At 37.7% G+C, this 22500-nt stretch overlaps 1 protein-coding gene across 5 annotated transcripts in view; it reads left to right on the top strand.

Annotated features, from left to right (window-relative positions):
• The window catches only part of PRDM5 (PR/SET domain 5), a 357820-nt gene that overhangs the window by 231656 nt on the left and 103664 nt on the right, over positions 1 to 22500 (top strand). For all 5 annotated transcript variants that reach the window (XM_055587588.1, XM_055587589.1, XM_055587587.1 and 2 more), the window contains 3 exons: positions 29 to 186; positions 16623 to 16716; positions 20347 to 20507. In XM_055587588.1, coding sequence (XP_055443563.1) covers positions 29 to 186; positions 16623 to 16716; positions 20347 to 20507 — 413 coding nt within the window. The remainder of the gene's footprint in view (positions 1 to 28; positions 187 to 16622; positions 16717 to 20346; positions 20508 to 22500) is intronic.

Raw genomic sequence — 22500 nt, forward strand, 5'->3', positions numbered from 1 at the left:
TTGTCGCCACTCATTTTTTTTTTTACAGAAAAACGACCCTATAATTGTGAGATTTGTAATAAATCTTTCAAGAGGCTTGACCAAGTGGGTGCCCACAAAGTGATACACAGTGAAGATAAACCTTACAAGTGCAAGCTCTGTGGAAAGGGGTTTGCTCACAGAAATGTTTACAAGAATCACAAGAAGGTAAAAGCTTGTTAATGTTATAAATGTGTTTGCTGGTTGGCCGATAGAATTGTCAGTTGTTTATCTTTTAAAGAAGTTTTGACTGTCTGAGGCATATCTGAGGCTGTACATATGAAATAATTGGAGAATATCTTGCTTCTGCTTTCTAACCACTCGGGCCATCCCCACTGTGGCTTTGTATCTGTCTAAATTCTCTTCTGAAACAATTCTCCTAACAAGCAAAGTGTTATCCAGTGTTTTCCAGCATTGTAATAATTGCAAAATCTTTTCTTCCTTCTTTCTTTAAAGTTTGACACTCTTGTTCATATTACCATTTGGAAATCCTCTTTGTCTGTGGTGGCATTTTAGCAACTTTGCTAGGTCTTCTACCAATTTCTCTGAACGCTTCTTTGGTCTCGGGGTTCCCAAAGGATTATCCTGGATGCTTTGGCTGTAGGCTTATTCTGTGTCCTCTATGTCAAGTACATCCATGAATTATGCTGCAAACTCTGTACTTATGAATTCCAAATGATTTATTTTGTTAATCTCATGCTTTAGGCTCACACTTGTCACTACTTGTTTGATATATAACTGGGCATCTTTTTGACCTAATGAATTTAGCATGCTCCAGATAATGGTTTCCCTGGTGGCTCAGTGGTTAAGAATCTGCCTTCAATGCAGGAGACCTGGGTTCAATCCCTGGGTCAGGAAGATTCCCCTGGAGAAGGAAATGGCAGGAAGGAACTGGCAGCCCACTCCAGTATTCTTGCCTGGAGAATTCCATGGAAAGAGGAGCCTAAGTGGGCTGTATTCCATAGGGTTGCAAAGAATCTGACACAACTGAGTGACTAACACACACACAGATAACTTCACTTTTGGAAGCATCTGTTAATTTCTGTTAATGACAAAAGCCTGTATTTATCCCTATCTCTTTATTTAATTTTAACCCTTTTTTAGAATTAGTAGCTAATTCTTAAAGATTCTGCCTTCTCCATTGTCTGACCATCTTCATAATCATTGCTTTACCATTTTCATGTCCGGGTCATGTCTCATTTTCATCACTTTAATAGCCATTTCATTCAGCTTCTTGATATTTAATCACTTCTTACTTATTCAGACAACTAGATAAATTGTTCAAATCACAGCTCTATCACTCTTGTACTCTTAATATTATAAGTAGATTTCCAGCACTTATGTACAGTCTGTCTTCTTTTCTCTGTCACTTTGGGGTTCTCTGCACCATGACCCCAGCTTCCTTTTCCAGCTTTATGTTCTCTTATTTTCTGCTTGAGCCATATCAACTCAGCATGACCTGTCTAGCTTCTCAGCAGGATCTCTCTAGCTTCCCTCCTTTGTAGTAAAACCCTCAAGTTATAACCTCTTATTTCCTCTGTTGATTTTGTTTGCATTTCCTACTTTACCGTTACTCTTGTTTCAGAATGTTAGTTTTATCTAATCTATTTTCTGTAGATAGTAAATAATGTTTGAATTGAACTCAGGAAATCTGTGCAAAGATAGTCAACATCTTAGAAATGTGTGTTTAAATTTATGATGTGATAAACACTTGCTTATTAATTTTGGTTGACATATTTCATGATGGTATTAAGCAACATACATATATATTTTCAAAGAGCTTCTTACCTTTTTATTTGCATTATCCCATGTAATTATAGTTATTTTAGTATTTATTGGGACTTTCCAAACATATAATTTTATCTGTTTTGAAATCATTTAAGAAGTTATAATATCAATTTCAGCTTCAGTCCAAAAAGAAAAAAAAGGCAGATTAATGAAAGAATAAATAGGGTTGATTGATGGTGCACCAAATCATCTCTGCCTAATTTCTTGCTGACTGCCCTTATGTTTAACTCAAGCGTTGTATGTTCAGAGGCAGGACCACATTCATTACTGCTGCTTTGGAATTACATGCCTATTAAAAATTATCTGGCTAGTTTCCTGCTCAGTCTCTGGAACCCTCTTGTTCCTTTCTTTGATGAATCTGATCTCCCTGCATTTACAAGTTTTTCATAGTTTGGCTTGTATTATATGCCATATGGGAATTTGGCACAGGATCTTTGTACCATCTCTCATACTTTTAGCCATAAATCATATGAAAGTAGTAATGATGTCTTGGGAAGGATAGAAACAACGATGCCTGTAATTTCCAAAGTGGAAAGCACATTCAGTCCTTCTGCTGTGGACAGTGTGCTTCTCACTGTGTTATGATCCTAGCATGTATTTGGTATGTGGACAGTGTGCTTCTCACCGTGTTATGATCCTAGCATGTATTTGGTGTGTGGACAGTTGTGCTTCTCACCGTGTTATGATCCTAGCATGTATTTGGTATGGTTACGTGAAAATGTCTAAAATATTTATCAAAAGTTATGGTGAAAGAAACAAATCAACCTTTTCTTCCATCATTATTCACTAATGGCCAGTTACAAAAATAAAAAGTAAAAATATGCAAGGAAAGCAGAAAAAAAGGTCATTAAAAGAACAGTCTTCATCATATAACATGACCAAAGTTGGTTATTTTAAATGAATTATTCTTTGAGGTTTTGATTATGTAACTTGTGCATTTTTATTATAGCTATTTGATTTATTTAGCTGATTCTTTTACATATAGATTTTCATGAAAAGGGGATATTTCATTATGATTATGACAGTATGGCATGCAGTTGCAAGGGAGTGATTTTTTTTATAAGGGGTGATAAGTGATGGGGAATGTTGAGCATTGAGAGACTGCTTTTTCTGTTTTGAGATAGGTTTTATTTTTTATCAGATTAGCAGTCATCTTTTAAAAGATACGCATTTGTTTGTTTATTTTTGGCTGCATCTTGTCTGAGTTGTGGCAGGTGGAATCTTTTGTTCTAGTGCCCTGGTTTCTCTCTAGTTGTGGCAAGGGTTTAATTGCCCTGTGTCATTAGTTTTGCAACCAGGGATTGAACCCATGTTCCTACATTGGAAAGCAGACCCTTAACCACTAGACCATCAGGGAAGTTCTGAAGGAGTGATTTCTATTTCTAAATCTTAGTTACTTGTTCTGTCATCTTGGACTTCCCTGGTGGCTCAGATGGCAGAGAATCTGCCTATAGAGCAGGAGACCTGGGTTTGATCCCTGGATTGGGAAGATTCCCTGGAGAAGGGAATCACAATCCTCTCTAGTATTCTTGCCTGGAGAATCCCAAGGACAGAGGAGCCTGGCGGGCTACAAGTCCATAGAGTCGCAAAGAGATGGATACGTCATTTTGCCAGTTATATAAGCTCAGTAGGTCAGAATTAGTTTTTCTTTTCCCTAATCCTCTGTGACAATCACTTAACCTTATTACAAGGTTACATGAATTTTGTAGGGTCTACCTAAAATTAAGATTGTTTATCTGGACCCAACTATATTCTGTAACTTTTTAAATCACTATTGGACAAATGTCTTAGAACCACAGGAAACAGAAACTAGTTATTCTTCAACCTCCATTTGTCCCTATCAAAGTTAATGCAAAGCCAAACTGAGAGGAGTGTACAGTGCTCTCCTCCTCCTGTGGTGGGTGGCGTGTCTAGGTGGCCTGAACCGTCTTGATCCTGGAGCTGGTACTATTTGCTTGATGATGGAAATGAGTACAGAGAGGTTTTGTCCTGACTAAGTTCATAAACAAGCTCTTTGGGAGGCAGAGCTGCGTCTATTCAAATAAAAGACCTTTGTTCCTGACATTTTACATAACCTTCCAGGGATGAACACTAGAGGCCTCTGAAGGATTCTGGTCACAAACCTCTCTGAAAATAATTCCATTGGGCATCTTATATTAATATCTCATCCAGTGATTTCCCAGTTCTGGGCCATGACTGCTTTGTGGTCTTGAAATAATTTACTGGGTCATCAATAGCCACAAAAATAGAATAGAAAATATGAGAATAAGAGTCATTTAATGAAATAATACATGAGTGTGTGAGTAGCTGTATATATATATATCTTTTTGATATAAAAATTATATTTTTGGTCATAATCAAACAGTTTGAAAAACTCTGCAAGTCAGACTTTGCTCAGGTGATATTTTATTAAACCTTAAAAAAAAAAGGACAAGTCTCTCCATAAAGAAATCATGGATTCAATTCTAAAACCATAATATGTAGCATATATTTTACATAATAAAAAAATCTTTGACAGTTAAGGAAGGTGCCAGGTTGTAGATTGAAAGACAGTTGTTCAGTTATTCCATCACAACCACTTTTTCCTTAAACTTTGCATCAAATTTCTCTTCTTCAAGTGAGCTGTAGGTGAAGTAACTGGTGGCTCACTTAAGATAGTATATATCCAGAATTACCTGTTTTTGTGATCTAGAAAGCATGTTCACAGAGATGAGACGCTTACCCTAAGGGACATGTAGGAACTGAATCTGAAAGAGGGAAACAACAGATACACATGTTTCTCTGAAGCTTGTTTAGCTAATGGCAAATTGCTTACCATATTTAAATTGTTTTTCTTAGATGGATATTGAGATAGCATTGTATAGTTTCCAATGTAAACACTGTATGTCCTATAACTAGACAGTAAGCTTTGAAGACAGATGCTCGACACACAGCACCTACTGACCTTATTGTGCTTTGAATGTGGCAGACACTTTCTGAATGAATAAAGGTTTGTGAAAAGATTATCTCAAATAAGAGTTAATGTTCTTAGTTATAGTAGTTGTAATATGAGAAGTGATTTCTCTAAATCTATATTTGTAATATGTGTTGCATCAATTTTGCCATTCTGAGCACTCTCTTTCTTGACTTTATGAGCATACTAGAGATCAGTGATACACTGAAAAATTACTGTTGTATTCCTTCTGCACTGAGTTTATCAGCCCAAGATATCTAAGAACTCTTCAGACTTTTCACTTGAAGATAACTGCACTGTTTTAATTTTCTGAACCCTTTTCTGGCTCTGAGTTACATATTTGAAGTGTAGCTCACTTACTGCCAAATCAGTGATGAACCTTTATCCTCTGAGGAGCTTTAATAGAGGAACCTCCCTCCCAACTTGCTTCTACTTCCTCCACTCTCCCAATCCCCAAATATTAACTGAAGAACTATCAGCTAAAGACTGTACCTTGGTGCTTGCCAGAACAAAAGCATCGCTTATTGCTCTTGAGAGCTTTCTTCCCCCTGGCTCCTGTAAGCACAAGGCCTTGCCTCCCAAACCTCTAGCCTCTGATTCTTGCCTGTGCCTGAAAGCTTCAGGCTGCCTCCTCGCCTCCAGAGCTCAACCTATGTGGAATATTGCCTTTGCTGTCTGCTCTTTACCAGCCTAGCCCATGCCAGGGTTCTGAGTTCACCTCACTTGACCTGCTTGATTGAGTGCACACCAGTAGCCTTCTTAAAACCACAAAGGGAAATGTTCTATTTTAAAAACTAATTTTGTCTTGCTTATTTTCATTTGTAGCAGACATTGTATGAAAATAACCCCCAGAGGGCATGCATGAATGCATGGGTGGTCAGGTGCGCAGTTTAGGTGAGAATCCTGCCCACCGCAAGTCAGTGAGAGCCTGGAAGGGACTGAGCAGGCTCAGCTGATGGCCCCGGCTTTCCCCAAGTATGGTAAAGACCATACCCTTGTACAAACTATTTGTTCATTATTATGCATCTGCTTCTATATTTAAAGGCCGGTGATCCTAGTACCTGGAGGATATTTTCCAGTCTTGAGTAAAATTCAGTGTTTATCCTCAGCATAAGGCCTTTGACATGCTTTAAGTCACTGTCATGGATTGGAGTAGGGCATATTAGAAATGGAAAGGTGTAAGTTAGAGGTGGTTAGGTGACTGAGTTGGCAAGGTAGGGAAGAAACTGGGAAAGGTGACCATTGAAATGAGAAAGCGAATAGGAGAAGACAGCCTGGAGTGTGAGGTTGGATGGGAAGTTTTCAAATGCAGTAATAACTTCAGAGCACCTCCTTCACCATAGTGAATGGCCAGGAACTTCCACTCTGCACACTGGTGTTTCTGTGTAAGAGGTTGTTCTTTTGAGTGGAGCTTAGAAAAAAAAAAAAACTGGAAAATTCTTAAAGAGATGGGAATACTACACCACCTTACCTGCTTCCTGAGAAATCTGTTTGCAGGTCAGGAAGCAACAGCTAGAACTGGACATGGAACAACAGACTGGTTCGAAATAGGAAAAGGAATACGTCAAGGCTTTCTATTATCACCTTGCTTATTTAACTTATATGCAGAGTACATCATGAGAAACGCTGGGCTGGAGGAAGCACAATCTGGAATCAAGATTTCCGGGAGAAATATCAATAACCTCAGATATTCAGATGACACCACCCTTACGGCAGAAAGTGAAGAAGAACTAAAGAGCCTCTTGATAAAAGTGAAAGAGGAGAGTGAAAAAGTTGGCTTAAAGCTCAACATTCAGAAAACTAAGATCAGGGCATCCGGTCCCATCACTTCATGGCAAATAGATGGGGAAACAGTAGAAACAGTGGCTGACTTTACTTGGGCTCCAAAATCACTGCAGATGGTGATTGCATCAATGAAATTAAAAGACGGTTACTCTTTGGAAGAAAGGTTATGACCAACCTAGACAGCATATTAAAAAGCAGAGACATTCCTTTGCCAACAAAGGTCTGTCTAGTCAAGGCTATGGTTTTTCCGGTGGTCGTGTATGGACGTGACTGTTGGACTATAAAGAAAGCTGAGCGCCGAAGAATTGGTGCTTTCAAACTGTGGTGTTGAAGAAGACTCTTGAGAGTCCCTTGGACTGCAAGGAGATCCAACCAGTCCGTCCTAAAGGAGATCAGTCCTGGGTGTTCATTGAAAGGACTGATGTTGAAGCTGAAACTCCAATACTTTGGCTACCTGATGCAAAGAGCTGACTCATTGGAAAAAACCCTGATGCTGGGGGAGATTGAGGGCAGGAGTAGAAGGGGATGACAGAGGATGAGATGGTTGGATGGCATCACCAACTCTATGGACATGGGTTTGGGTGGGCTCCAGGAATTGGTGATGCACAGGGAGGCCTGGCGTGCTGTGGTTCATGGGGTCGCAAAGAGTTGGATGCGACTTAGTGACTGAACTGAACTGAAAATCACTGCAGATGGTGACTGTAGCCATGAAATTAAAAGACGGTTGCTCCTTGGAAGAAAAGCTATGACCAACCCAGACAGCATATTAAAAAGCAGAGACATTACTTTGCCAACGAAGATCCGTCTAGTCAAAGCTATGTTTTTTCCCAGTAGTCATGTATGGATATGAGAGTTGGACTCTAAAGAAAGCTGAGCACTGAAGAATTGATGATTTTGAACTGTGGTGCTGGAAAAGACTATTGAGAGTCCCTTGGACTGCAAGGAGATCCAACCAGTCCATCCTAAAGGAAATCAATCTTGAATATTCATTGGAAGGACTGATGCTGAAGCTGGAACTCCAGTAGTTTGGCCACCTGATGTGAAGAGCTGACTCATTTGAAAGGACTCTGTTGATGGGAAAGATTGAAGCTGGGAGAAGAAGGGGTTGACAGAAGATGAGATGGTTGGATGGCGTCACTGAGTCAATAGACATGAGTTTGAGTAAGCTTGGGGAGTTAGTGATGGACAGGGAAGCCTGGCATGCTGCAGTCCATGGGGTTGCAAAGAGTCGGACACAAGGGAGTGACTGAACTGAACTGGAAAAAACACTGCTGCCCATCTGGGAGAAAAGTATATTTAAATGTAAGTGGTTTTATGACACAGGTATCATTCAAGACCTTATTCTTTGCCTTAACATTAGACTTGGCGAGTGTTTCGGGTAGATTCATATAAAGCTATTCATTTTTTTTGACCACCACTATTTGATACTTTAGTGAACATCCTTTTACGTAAAACTTGGTAAGTTTGCCAAGAGTATTTATGCAGGTAGATCTTAGGTATGGAGTGTATAGGTCAGATACCAAGTTTACTTTAAATTTTGATCACTCCTGCCTAGCTGTCTTCTGAAAAAGCTCTGTTTTCACTTAGCAGTGGTGACAGTGCCCTTTATCTGTGCCATCACAATTGTCTATTTTATCAGCCTTTTTTTCAGTCTGAAAATTGACAAGTGATATTTTAGCAATAGCAGATGTAATTCTATTCTTTTTATGTTTGTTTTCCATTTCTTCTGAGAAATGCTGGTAGGTATTCTTTGTCCTTTTTCTACTGGCCTGTTTGGTTGTTTTTCATTGATTTCTAGGAGCCCAATAAAGATTATTATTAGCAGTTTGCTGTTTTTGTTTGTAATATTTTCCCCCATCTATCAACTTGCATTTTTTTAATAAAGAAGTTTTACATTTTTATATATTCAAGTATGATATGGATTGTGAGTTTATGACTTCTGAGTATAGCTCCTGAATTTTATGTCTTCTTTCCTTTTCCAAGATGATGCAAATATTCACTAATGCGTTTAAAAGTTTTGTTTCTTTTTTAATTGGTATTTTAATCCATCAATACTTTATTTTTAGGTCTGATGTTTGAAATATTGCTTCATAACCGAGCTATAATGATGAATGCCTCTCATATAAATAAATCTATTTTTGCACTCCATTCTGTCCCATTTAATCTGTATTCCCTTGCAATATCAGAGTATTTTAATAGTTGCAGTTTATAATGTTTTTTAATATCTTTTGAACAAAGGCTGATTTGTAGTTTCCCTTTTTCAAAATTCTCTTACATGGTGTATGGGAAAGTTAATAAGCAGACATCTTATCACCACTTCCTTTTTATCTTCCTGGAAATCAACATTGTATATTAAAAAACAGCTCCTCATGACAGAAATTCTTCATATATACTCTTGCTCTTGTAAATGATTTGGTTCAGAAATGTTCAGGGTAGAAAAAGCAGGAAGTAAAAAGAGTTCATTTTCCTCTGTTATTGTTAAATTCTCCATTACCAGTATATTTCTTATTTTTTCATGTTTTAAAAGATTTAATTTCATACAACCTTGAGATCCTTCCTTTATCCCTTCCATTTCTGTTCTACCTGAAATTCTGCCAAGCTTGGGTTGACTTGTTTTCCAGCCCAAAGGATCTATTAGAAGATTAAGTAAAAGAGGATTGAAAAAAAAGCTCAGGTTAGCCATAGCAATGGCACCCCACTCCAGTACTCCTGGCTGGAAAATCCCATGGACGGAGGAGCCTGGTAAGCTGCAGTCCATGGGGTCGCTAAGAGTTGGGCACAACTGAGCGACTTCAGTTTCACTTTTCACTTTCATTCATTGGAGAAGGAAATGGCAACCCGCTGCAGTATTCTTGCCTGGAGAATCCCAGGGACAGAGGAGCCTAGTGGGCTGCCGTCTGTGGGGTCACTCAGAGTCAGACATGACTGAAGTGACTTAGCAGCAGCAGCCATAGCCTAGACTTAGTGATGGTTGATTACACCCAGAGAGGGAAAAAAAAAAAAAAAAAACTTTGAAAATAAAGTCTGTGACTCATAGACACAGGGGAGGGAGATTTAGCATGAAGGCAGCCAGTATAGTTATGTGAACCCTCAATACACAAGGTAATGAATTTTAAGTAATGCAAAAATATTAGTGAGTAGGTAGTATAAATTTAGAAGGTAAGTTAAATGGAAACTTTTAACATTTTTTAAAAAGAGATACTCTTCTCTCTACTATAGCAATTTGTATTATACTAGAAAATGCCATAAACCTGAACCAATGAAAATGAGAAATGTACAAATGAGAACTATATGTTATAATTAAGATATGCTGAAGTACAGTATTCTCAGTAAAAAATAGGCTTTGAACCTAATATCCCATATTGAATATTTAAAGTTAGAAACCATAATCAGTTTAGAATCAAGCTTTGATCTTTTGACTTAGTTTGCATCTGTGTTATGTTGAAAATAGCTTTGCTTAGTTTTTATGAAGGTTTCAGTTGAGACTATGTCCTCTAGTGATGTTTACAGAGAATTGGGTAGTGGTTTAAATATATGTGTGCATATGCACACGTGCACACACACACACACAGGCGTTTTAGTTTCTATCCCAAATATTTGGATCCTGTTGTCATTCTATGTTCTCTTTATCTATTACTTTCTAGGAATTTGTACTATAAGAAAACTATGTCCTGTAGAAGGACGGGTGTTAAATTTTAGAGAGGGTGATTTTTAGATGGGACTGGAGCTGATCCATTGTTGTGTATGTGTCTGTTTCTGCTTTAGGAATCTGTACTCGTTTCTCTTTGGATGTCACATAAAGTTCAGTGAGTGATTACCAATTTACCTAGCCACGTTTCCTAGCAAACAAGTTGTCCACCAGAGAAGCCAGTATAGCTGCTGTGATTTCTTACATATGAGTTATAAACACGAGGACACCTACTTAATGCAGAAAATTCTGATTCACAGTTACTGTGATGCATCTGAAAGCTGTGTCTTCCTGAGTAAAGCTAAAGGTGTCTGTTAGCTGGACAGTTTCTGAAGGACGTGGTTGCTGTCTCCAGATATTCAAAGAGCTTCATTTGGAAGAGAGAATAACTTGTTCTGTATGGCGCTAGCATAGTTGTAGTAAGTAGTGGCCATACAGAGGCAGAACTTTTAAATTGAGGGTCAAACCCGCAAGCCTGAAAAGTCACATGTTCGACACCATGTTTGCTAGAGGCATCCTTGGTTAAGAAATATGTAGGGGGGAAGTACCTTGAGTGGGAACCTTAAATTGCTACTCTCCAAGAAAGACTTCATCTGCAAGCCTGGGATTATTTCCTCTTTTCGCAAATTCCCTTTGCCTTGATGAGGGTAGGTAGTTGGCCCTTTGTGTCTGTAGGTTCCACATTGATGGATTGAATCAAAGCAAATGGAAAGTCTTTGGGAAAAAATTCCAAAGTTTCCAAACAATAGAACTTGAATTTGCTGTGCACTAGCAACTATTTACATTGTATTGATATTAGGTATTATAAATAATCTGGTGGTGGTGAGTTAGTCTCTGAGTTGTGTCCAACTTTTGAGACCCCATGGACTGTAGCTTGCCAGGCCTCTCTGTCCATGGGATTCTCCAGGCAAGAATACTGGAGTGGGTTGCCGTTTCCTTCTTCAGTGGATCTTCCTGACCCAGGGACCAAACCCAGGTCTCCTGCATTACAGGTGGCTTCTTTACGAGCTGAGCCACCAGAGAAGCCCACAAGCAATCTAGAGATGATTTTAAATGTATGAGAGGATGTGCATAGGTTGTATGCAAATACTGTGCCATTTTTTCTAAGGGACCTGTGTATCCTCAGACTTTGGTGTCCTCTCGGGTCCTGGAGCCAGTCCCCCGCCGGTCTGGAGGGAGGGATGCACCAAGGACTGTGGGCACCTCTGTAGTTGGTGCCTTGGGCTTATGGATTTGTACTAGTAAGTTGTGGCTTCCCAGCATTGAAAAGGCTGGGCTTGGCTCTTCGAGGCTGTCCTTCTATAGGAATATCACCTGAGTTTTATTTCTAAACTTCTCTGTGTGAAATGAGTTACCTTTTCCTATACTGAGCTTAAAGAGACTGATTTCTTCTACATTTCTTCAGGTTCTATTCATTTTTGTGAGGAGGAGTTCTTTTAAGGAAGCCAGTTGTAAGTCTTACAGTAAAAATTTAATCCACAGACCTTATAAATGACCGGATGACATAGGTTTTATGTAGCCTTAGGTTTGTTATGTGACCCAGTGGAACAGTAATATACTTACGATATGCAGACTTCAGTAATGAGATTTTTTAAAGAATAGTTTTAACACATATACCTCTGGAATATTTTTCCAGTTTTATTTAATCTCTGGTTGTTTTCTCTGAATTTATCATGTTTTTCTTGCTTTGCACATGACTGAAAGAAATGTAATTTCCGTAATATTGTTAATTCTGGAGCAGTATATATCACTTATAGTGAAAGTTACCATTTTTAAATGCGAATGGGCCTGATAAAAATGTTAATCTGCTCTCATGAAATTAATGTTTGGTTTGAGTGGCTAGAAATGTGATAATTTGTTAACTGCTTTATAAAATTATGTTATTAAGTTTCTGAAGCATTTTGAGACATTTTATCAAGTGTTATAAATAGTACAACACATTTTCTTATGTACTTTCTACATCTGCAACAGTAATCAGACATGGGGCATAAAAGATAAATTTCATCTTACTACTTCATTGAGTAGTTCATTTGTTACATCATCAGATAGTGGTTTCTCAGTGACCTGGCATTTAAAAGGAGGAAGTTCTGTAACTCAAGGATAATGTGATTAATAAGTTGGTGGAAAGTTTGGCACCCTGTTAGATGAAAAATTGAAGGGTAAGACACCTTTTAAAAGGTATAATTTTATTTGGTAATTGTAAATGTTTCTTGGAGACAGACATCTTCTGTCAACAACTTACAGGCATTTCACTACGGCCTCACTTAAGTGAGACAGTGCTGAGACTTTCATGAGTTATGCCATCACAGCTCGGTGGTGTTGGGTTGGGATCTTTTTAACAGGGTTTATTCACCAGGCTCTGCACTGACTGCTTACTACTTGAAACATGCTGTTGACTTGAGACCAGTATCTAGCCACCGAGGCTCTGGTTTGGTTCACATAGATCCAAGGCATCATGCTGTCCCCAATTCTTTCATCATCAAGCAACTAAATTATATCCACAGGTTGTTTTGTCCTTGATTTAGAGAAAGAGAAAGAAAGGGTTGGCGTGGAACATATTTTTAGAAGATTAAAGCAACCCTGCTTTCCAGTGTGGATGCTTTAAAAATGAAAGTTTCCTTCTCTTTATACTGACATTATCTACTTATTGTAGAAAAATTAGAACATCAAAGAAAGGTCTGAAGAAGATAGCAAAAATTCTGTCAATTACCACTGTCCACTTTACTATGAAAACCCTCAGAAGTGTTTTGTAAAACATCTTCCTAGACCCTGTTCTCTGTGAGTATGTATGTGCCATCAATAGTATTCTATTAGATAATGCTTTGCATTGTGCTTTTGGCACTCAAAATATGTTATGGAGGCTTTTCCATATCAAAGAAAAAGTATTTATGTAACAGTCACTAGAATTTAGTTAACTAGGTTTATGTCTATCAATGGACATTTATGAGTTTTCCTTTTTAAAAACGTTGTGCAAAAATTGTCATATATATATATATGATTATAAAGGGAATTGATTTGTCAAAAGGTATACACACATTTATCATTTTGTAAATAGAGCCACACTACACTCAGAAAATTTACATTCCCATCTACCAGATGTGAGATTACTTGGTCTTACCCTTTAGTCAACACCAAATGATGTCTATTTTCTTCACTTTTGCCAATCTGATAGACCACAAGTCGTATTTTGTTTTAAATTTTTCATTCTCTAACTGCATTCATGGCTTGAAATACTAATACTGTATGTAATATGATATCCCCAAGTTTTATACCCATTGTGATGCAGATGTGAAATATTCAGCTGCCTGTTGACATCTCTTAATAGTCATCTGAAGCTGTCCAAAATCGAGCCCCTTATCTTTTACCCAAGCTTGTTCCTTTCCTGCTCTTTCATATATTAGTTAATGATTGATCTATACTACCATTGCTCAGGTCACAATTTTGGAGGCATGCTTGCTTGCTTCTTTCTGTGTCTTATGTTTCATATCCAAGTCCCTCTGAAAGCCTGCTTGCTTTCATAATATATCCAGAAGCCTCCTACTTCTCTTCAGATTAGTGGCTACCACCCTGGTGTAGGTCTTAATCATCTCTTGCTTACTTTATTGCTATTGCTTCTCTGGTGTCTCTGCTTTTCCTTGTCTCCCTTGCACCCTCTTCTCAGCTCAGCCACCTTATTAGCATCCTAAATGCCAAGTGAATCATACCTCTTACCTGCTCAAAATACACTATAAACATTTTGTGTGTCTCTCAGTGAAAGACACAATTCCTGCAGGGGACTCACCATCCTCCATGATTTATCTGTCCTCTGGATACTTCTCCCATTTGTCTGACCTCATCTCCTCATTTCTGTGTGTTGTCCTCTCGGCTCCCATCACACTCGCCTCCGTTGGTTTCCTGCCTGGAGCACCTCGGAGCCCTGGCCCAGCTCCTCCACCTCCATACCGCTGACATGTCATCCTCTCAGCAGGAATCCCCATGGCCACTGCTTAAACTAGCTCCCCATTCTCTGAGACCTCTGCCGTCCTCTGCCACACTCTGTTTTTCTCTGTAGCGTGTGTCTGGTATTTCATCGTTTGTTAGTTGTTGTCTCTTTGCTAGCATAAGAGCCCAGTGAGCACGGGGACATTTGATTTTCTTTGCACAACTGTATCCACAGAATATAAAACAAGACTGACGTGAAGTGCATGTCATAGACTTGGCACAAAATAAATAATGAAAGACGTGTGAAGAGTGCTATTTGGAGGAGAGTCCTTTTGCCCTTTTGGAGGGAGTTTTTATGTTTTCTTTTTAATTTGTTATAACCCTTTATATTAGCAATTTAAAACTTTTGGTTTATGTTGCAGATTTTTCTTTGTCCCAAATATTTTTGCTTTGCAGTTTTAAATTTAATTCTTTCTCTCATCTTAATACCTGGATTTCCGCCATCCTTAGAAACATTTCTGCCATCCCTACACAAAAATTATTTAAATGTTCACTATTTTCTTCTAGTATCTTATTTTTCAGATTTGAGAAAACATCTGAATTGAAATGGGATTTGTCTCTTGTAACAGGTGGGGAAGAGGCACAACTTAATTTTTTCTGAATATCTCAATTGCCTTACAACCATTTACTGAACAATCCAGTTGTTTAGTCGCTAAGTCATGTCTGACTCTGAGACCCTGTGGACTGTAGTCTGCCAGGGTCCTCTGTACATGAGGTTTTCCAGGCAAGAATACTGGAATGGTTTGCCATTTCCTCCTCTAGAACAATCCAGTATTCTTCACAAATTTGAAATGTCATATTTTCCTACACTAAATGTTCCTATATCGTGTATTGTGAAACTCTTTGTTCTATTTTGTTGATGTATTTATTCCTTCCTCTCATTTAAATATCTCTATAACTAGTACATTTGAACACCTGTAGTTTATGCTGTGGAGAAGGCGATGGCACCCCACTCCAGTACTCTTGCCTGGAAAATCCCATGGACAGAGGAGCCTGGAGGGCCGCAGTCCATGGGGTCACTAAGAGTCGGACACGACTGAGCGACTTCACTTTCACTTTTCACTTTCATGCATTGGAGAAGGAAATGGCAACCCACTCCAGTGTTCTTGCCTGGAGAATCCCAGGAACGAGGGATCCTGGTGGGCTGCTGTCTATGGGGTCGCATAGAGTTGGACACGACTGAAGCAACTTAGCAGCAGCAGCAGTTTATGCTGAGTTTTAAATATTTGTTCCTCCATGCTTTATGTGTATTTTTCATAGTCAAAAAAGGACAACAGTCTCTTTTTCACTAACATTATGTTAATAGGTAGTATTTATATCTTTAATATTATAATGTCCATTAGACTAAGAAAGTGTATAAATAGATAATGCTGTAAATAAAGTGACTTCTCTTTAAGTTATTCCCTTTTATTTTTATACCTCAAGTATCATGACACAGCCCATCAATTGTATGCTTTACTTTAACAAGATAATATAGTTCAGTTTTTTATATATTAGCATTTATGAGCATTGTTATCTTGCCATCATACATGGTAGAATGTATCTTTTTTATGAATTTGTAACAAATGGGTGAATACTGATGTGTAATGGAAAACAGGGGAGGTGATAAGCTGTTTTTACCGTTGTTTTATTTTTTACCTAGCAGGTAGTTTTCTGTTTTTGTTGTTTACACATATATTTTTGTCTGTCACGTAATCAATGGTGTTTACCACATGTATGCTGCTTGACATTTAGCACATTACTGAAACTTTCTGAACCTTAGTTTACTCATCTATAATATGGGGACCCTAATAACATTTTATTTATTAAATTGCTGTTAGATTTAAGTGAAATAAATTCATGTAAAGTGTTTAGTATAACATTTGACTCAATAAAAATAATGTATTTTACCTGCTGTTAATTATAACATGAGTAAATGCTCTAGTTTAATTCAGGGGAAAAGCAGCTCTTAGGACTGAAAATTATTTGAAGTTAGTGAAGTTGAGAGAAAGGATGGAAACAGCCTTCCTCACACCAGTTTCCTTTCTGTTGAAAATATTGGACCAGCATAAAGTCTGTCCAGTTGTAAAGGGGGTTTAGGCTTTAGAGAAATCACATATCATTTCACTCTGCAAAGTAGATCTTGAGAAAGCTCATTGTGTATTTAGATTAGCCTTTGAGATTATAGGAACAATTTCTTTTACTGCTTATCAAGTGTCTAATTAATATGAGAAGTTAAAAACACAGTTGTTTTTCTCCCGTGAACACAGCGTATTTGAGTTTCTGATTTTATGGAAGAATGTTCCGAGAAGAAACAGAATGTTGTCTGCCTTCCTCTCTCTCCTGGTTCCCATTGTGAATCCAGGCTCTGGTTACTGTAATGACTGGTCGTTCTAGAGCCTCCTGACTCAGGATGTCTTCCTTCTGCAGACCCACTCGGAGGAGAGGCCATTCCAGTGCGAGGAGTGTAAAGCTCTCTTCCGGACTCCATTTTCTTTGCAGAGACACCTGCTTATACATAACAGTAAGTCACAATCCTGGCAGATGAAGACCAAAGGAATTGTAACCTATTAAAATGTAGACATCACAGAAGCAGGACTATAAAGTAGTTATGTAGTCTGCTTTTGAACTTAAAAAATAAATGGATTACTGCCTTTTACCTTTTCTTCCTCTATTCTTGCTTTATTTTTGCAAGCTGATTAATCATTTTATGAGGCATATAATTTTATATCATTTTTCCCACTCCTTAAAGCTTGTGTATAAAAACATGTCATGGTCAATAAAATATCTTTGAAATTTGCTCTGAAACAGAAATTTATGTTCTCTTTTAAATGTAATTATAAAACATGCAGATACCTGGCATGATTTTATTAGTTCACAGGCTTTTACAGTGGGAAAGAATCAGAGTAAATGTATAATTTAAGCTCTTAATTTGAGGGGAGTTGGGAAAATTGAGGCTCAGAGAAGCACAGTGATACACTCAGGGTTGCACAGCATGCTCGGGGAGCGGGTGTAGCATTCAAGCGTCAGTTAGTCTGCTCTGATTTCTTATTTCTTTTGGCAAGGGCATTTTTTTGAGAGGAAGTGAGAATTACGTTATTTACATACATACCGTGAAAGTGTGTCTAGCAGTTATACTGAGAGCTGATTTTAGAATACCACACTTTAAAGAAAATGTAATTGCAAAATGAACTTTTATAGTGAGTTGTGCTCAGATGTTAAAGTAACCAGAGAGGTGTATCTCCTGTGCTATATATAAAGTTAAATAAAAATGGTATAACATAACTAATACTTACATGTCTTGCTTTTAATTTGAGTTGTTTAATCAGTAGAACATCCCCTAACATGTAATTTCTAATGCTGCTTAAATTTTTAATATTTCTGAGGAAAGCAAAACAATCAATCTTGACATTTTATTGTACAGATAAGATATTATCTTGGAAGAAATTTTCTCTGGTCAAGTCAAAGTATCTAAAATGTAAAATAGAAGATCCTGAAGTTTCTATATTTATGGAGTGGTAACAGTTGTGATGGACTGCATCTTTTCCTATGGAAAAGACAGTGCTGTGATTTCATGTCATTCTATAGTCACCTTACAGCTCTGGAGAAGTTGTCAGCACCACTTGCCATTTTCCTGATAAAGAACAGCTATGCATTTAAGAAATAAATTTTGTCATTAACAGCAGGAATTTCCATCTCATTTCACTGTCATTTGATTAAGAGAAAACCTGTTATGAGCTGAAGGAATTTTAGAATAGGGATTCAGACAAGGGAATCTCATTTATATTGTTAAGACTTCCATGGCTGATCTTGGTCTGATGCTCAGGAAATTTTTTTTTGATGGATGAAATTTTTTGTAGCAGCAAGGAGCCTTTAATTGAAGCAGATATTTTTGATGTCAGCTTTTTGGTTCTCACCCTCTTGAGACTGAGATGAAGTGACTGAGTGTAGACAGTGCTTGTGCATTCTGTATTTTACATGATGCCGATCTTCTAGTCAACGCGTCAGTCCGAGGCTTTATGAAGCCACATCAAGACATTTAGCCAGGAAGGTCACCTTGGGTAATGGGTGAGCAAAGGTGTCCTTTAAGGTAAACATCACTTTAAGGCTAGTGAGCTGAAAGAGAGGGAAAACCAAAAATGGCTAAAATAAAGAGGACAAAAGACTAGATCTTGTCTTATCCAATATAAAAGTTATAGCCCGTTTAACTTCAAAATACGAGATTTGTTTTAGAAACTTATGTCAGCATTGTGGCTCCAAATATGAAGAATAAGCTGTCATAATTATTTTGGAAATTATTGTTATTTCCTAATACACTGAAGACCAAAAGGCAGGTTGCTAGCTTGCTTCTTGGTTTTTTTTTTGTTTTTTTTTAAATTTTATTTTATTTTTAAACTTTACATAACTGTATTAGTTTTGCCAGATGGGGAAAATTCCTGATAAATTTAAGATAAAGAAATCTGATAAAATAAATCAGAAAAAATCTCACGTGAGGATTTCAAAGTTCTGATAAACTTTAAAAAATCAGGAATTAAAATATGAAAACAAAAAGGTATGCACTACCTTGGTATAGCTTGATGAGATTTTTGTACAGAAACCAATATTTTGATTCACTTAATACTTTAAGGGAAATACTTTGATAAGAGCAATCGTGGAGTAGTTTTATCCAGTGCCTGAATAGATTGGGTATTGTTAACTTTTAGAGTCTTATGTCAGTTGTCCTTTTACTCTCACTGGTTATACGTTTTATACAAATAAAATTTTAAATCATGAAAGATACATGGAGAGAAACAAGATGACAGTAGTAACACCCTGCAACAAAAATGCAGAAAGGCAAGACACAAACACACCTCTCGGAGTCTGCACAGCCCATGTTCAGTTCGGTTTGACTATTTCAGGTATCAGATTCAACAACTCAACAGCTTCCTTAAAGGCTTTGAGACTTTCAAGAGCTAAACTTCTGTTTGAAAAGATGAAGGGAAAGTTATTTGCCATTTCCTTTTTATTTTCTTTCTTCTTGTCCTCCCTTAAATTGATGTGAAGAGATAATGGGGTCTTCAAATTTCTAAATATATGCTAGTTAAAATGGAGGGGAAGGTAAAGGATCTTGGTTGAAATTGAGGTAATCTCATATTTAGGTAAAGAATTTTACCAACATATTTTGTCTTATAATGGATATAATTTGTGAATTTGGGCTATTATAATTGGTCTCTAAAAAGGGAGACTATATGCAAACACTAATCTGTCTTTATACAGGTTACATATGTTTTCTGACTTTTTGGGAGAGATCGTTATCTTCTAATTGGGCACATGGATCAGTTAAAATGTATTTAAAATGGACTTTAGACATAGCTTGATATAAAAGTTTAAGTCCTGCCATCTCCCTAAACATAGCTTTGGGAGTACTTGCCTGCAAGGGGAGGCTGTTTAATGCGAAGATGAGAACCCTCCCAGGCACCCAGGGTTCCAGGTAGGAAAGGGTGGTTGCCTCTCTGGTATCCCTGCCTCCATGCAGGTACCTCTCTGAGATGTAGCCTCCAGATGAGCACCTGGACGTGGAAGCCCTTCCCCAGCCTTATCGCAGTGAACCAAGGACAGTGTTAGTGGGCTGAGGGAGAAAGGGGGGATGCAGCCCGCTCCTGTCCCGGGGTGTAGGACCCACTCTGACCTCCTCCTTTGGGGACTTCACACCAGCTTCCTGTCCGAGAGCCAGCTCATCCCTGCCTCTGACGCCCAGAGGGAGAGTGGTGATGGGAGGGGACTTCAGGAGGGCCCGCAAGGCAGCTCACTGCTGAACACAAGTGCCTGTGCCCCTCACACACAAGCCCCTTCCCTAGAAATACTGCCGTTGAAGTTCTTACAATCTTTAGAAAATTAGCGGATTTAGTCCCTACATCTTCCAGTTAAAGGCACTGAGAATCCAGTTAAAGGTTAAAGGATTCCCCCTTGCCCCCCACCTAATTGACACAGGGGATAGCAAATATTGGAACTGAAAAAGTTGTTGGAGGAATGACCTTTTATGATTACGATGAATTGTTAGAGCTGTAAAGCTCCGGTTTTGGAGAAAACAACACTAAATCCGGTAGACGTGAAGGGGTGTTAACAGCACCCTGTTGTTGCATCTGGTTCTGTAATTTGATTTTTCATTTCTAAGGTGAGAGGACATTCAAGTGTCATCACTGTGATGCTACCTTTAAAAGAAAGGACACCTTGAATGTTCATGTCCAGGTGGTCCACGAAAGACACAAGAAGTACAGATGTGAGCTGTGTAATAAGGCATTTGTTACACCTTCAGTGCTTAGAAGTCATAAGAAAGTAAGTAGAAACCTTCTGTGGCTTTGAAAGGATTATGTATTTTAACTGTACAGGTGTATGTGTTAATTATATGATAATCAATTTTATATTAATCTATCAACACATTTACTCAGAGCGACAAATAAGGAACCCATGGTTGATACTAACTCTTGAGCGTGTGTCTGTTTCCTTCATTTCATCAGAAGACAACATGTTTGAAAGCAAACCTGGATTTAGGTATGATGCTGTGTAGTCCCAAGCTGTGCTGACAGTTACACAGGCTGCTCAGTGAATGAGAGTTCATTCACTTCTGTACATTTTTTGATTAATGTAGGTTTCTTTTTTAAAGCTATTGAGTAGGACTTTTAATAGCTTTAGTTTTGAAAACTAGCTCAGATACTTATTGACAGTTTATTAGACTGAGCTCTTCTGGGATTGGAGTGGTCCTTCTACGTCTTGCGTTGCTAGGACCTAGGGAAGTTCCTGGTACAGAACAGGGACTTGATAAGTATTTGTTCAATGCGAATAAAATGATGTTCATACTGATGGTGATTTGGAGATTATCATAGTTGTGTTATCCTAATTACCTCCAGCAGATGAACTCTGCTTGTTGATTAAATGCATTTTAAGTGTATTTTTAAAATAGCAAAATTCATACTATGGTTAATGAAGCTGAAGGTCTTAGGGTTGACTTTAGAAATGACTGTGACGTGTGCTGGCTTTCTGTTGCTCAGCGTGCCCTGCTGAATGAAGGTTGAAGTGACTTCTGTCATTATAACGCTTATTTTGGTACCTATCCTTAATACAGCTGTTTCAAAAGGACTGAACTGAGTAACTTTCTTTTATTGCATCTTTAATGCTCAGTAGTAATGATAGTCTTCTCTTTTTAAAACTCTGAAAAGAATAATGTTTTAACTTCCATTGATTGAATTACTTTTTCATAAATTTATTAACCTTTTGTTGTGTTTTAATCAATGAGAGAAAATGTAGTGAGTTTTCAAGAAAGATATAGTTGTTTGTCTGCAATAACAGATTGTCATAGAATGTATTTACTAGTGCATTGTTCATTTTCGACTCCTGTATTTACCCAAATATTGTTCTCATATGGATTTGTTTCCATGCTTTCTTATCCATATTTAAGATTTTTAGTGTTATACTTTCAGTATCTTTTAATACCATCCAATCAAATTCTGCACCTAATAATACATATTTTTGAATTAAGCTGAAAGGAACATTTTAATTCTTTTCATTACTATTGCCTTAATGGCCTTTAATTTGAAATTTATACCAGTGAAGTACACATAACTGAGTTATAAGTAAGGGAACAATGAAATACTTATGTAACAGCAAGAGAGATCTTGTGGATTTTATAAAGATATTACAAATTACTTGGTAGTTGCCTGTTTGGAATAATCCAGTGTTGAAATAACTACATTTTATAGCTGTATAAAATTTCTAAACAGTGTTACATTAATCAGAAAGAATGGCCATATTTTGCCCCTTCTGTCAGGGACTAAGAAGAACACAGGTCTGTTATATGTTAAAATGTTATACCATTTCTTTAAACTGAACCATAATGCGGACCATGGGAGTAACAGTTCTCGCTGAGGTGTAAAGAATGTATACCTGTTTTGTACAAGAACTTGTAGGGAAAATGGAAAGTTAAGTGCCTGCCAAATGCGGAATCAAGGAGCCCTCTGTTGTAGACAGTATTATTGGCTATTATGGCTGTCGATTAGACTGTATTCCTCAAACTTGCGAATAATACACATCTTTTTCAATGGAGAAAACCTAAAGGACACTGAAGTTGATGAAGATATTTCACTTATAACTCTTTTACAAAATACAAATATTATATCCAAATACAGATCATAATTCAAAAATGAGAATTTATAAAGTAAATATCAACCAGTAAGTTTATGAAACTGATTATATTAAGATTAACAATCAATTTGGGGCTTCCCTGGTGGCTCAGTGGTAAAGAATCCACCTGCCAATGCAGGAGATGGAGGTT

This window comes from Bubalus kerabau, chromosome 7, assembly GCF_029407905.1.
Source record: "Bubalus kerabau isolate K-KA32 ecotype Philippines breed swamp buffalo chromosome 7, PCC_UOA_SB_1v2, whole genome shotgun sequence".
Classification (NCBI taxonomy): Eukaryota; Metazoa; Chordata; class Mammalia; order Artiodactyla; family Bovidae; genus Bubalus; species Bubalus kerabau.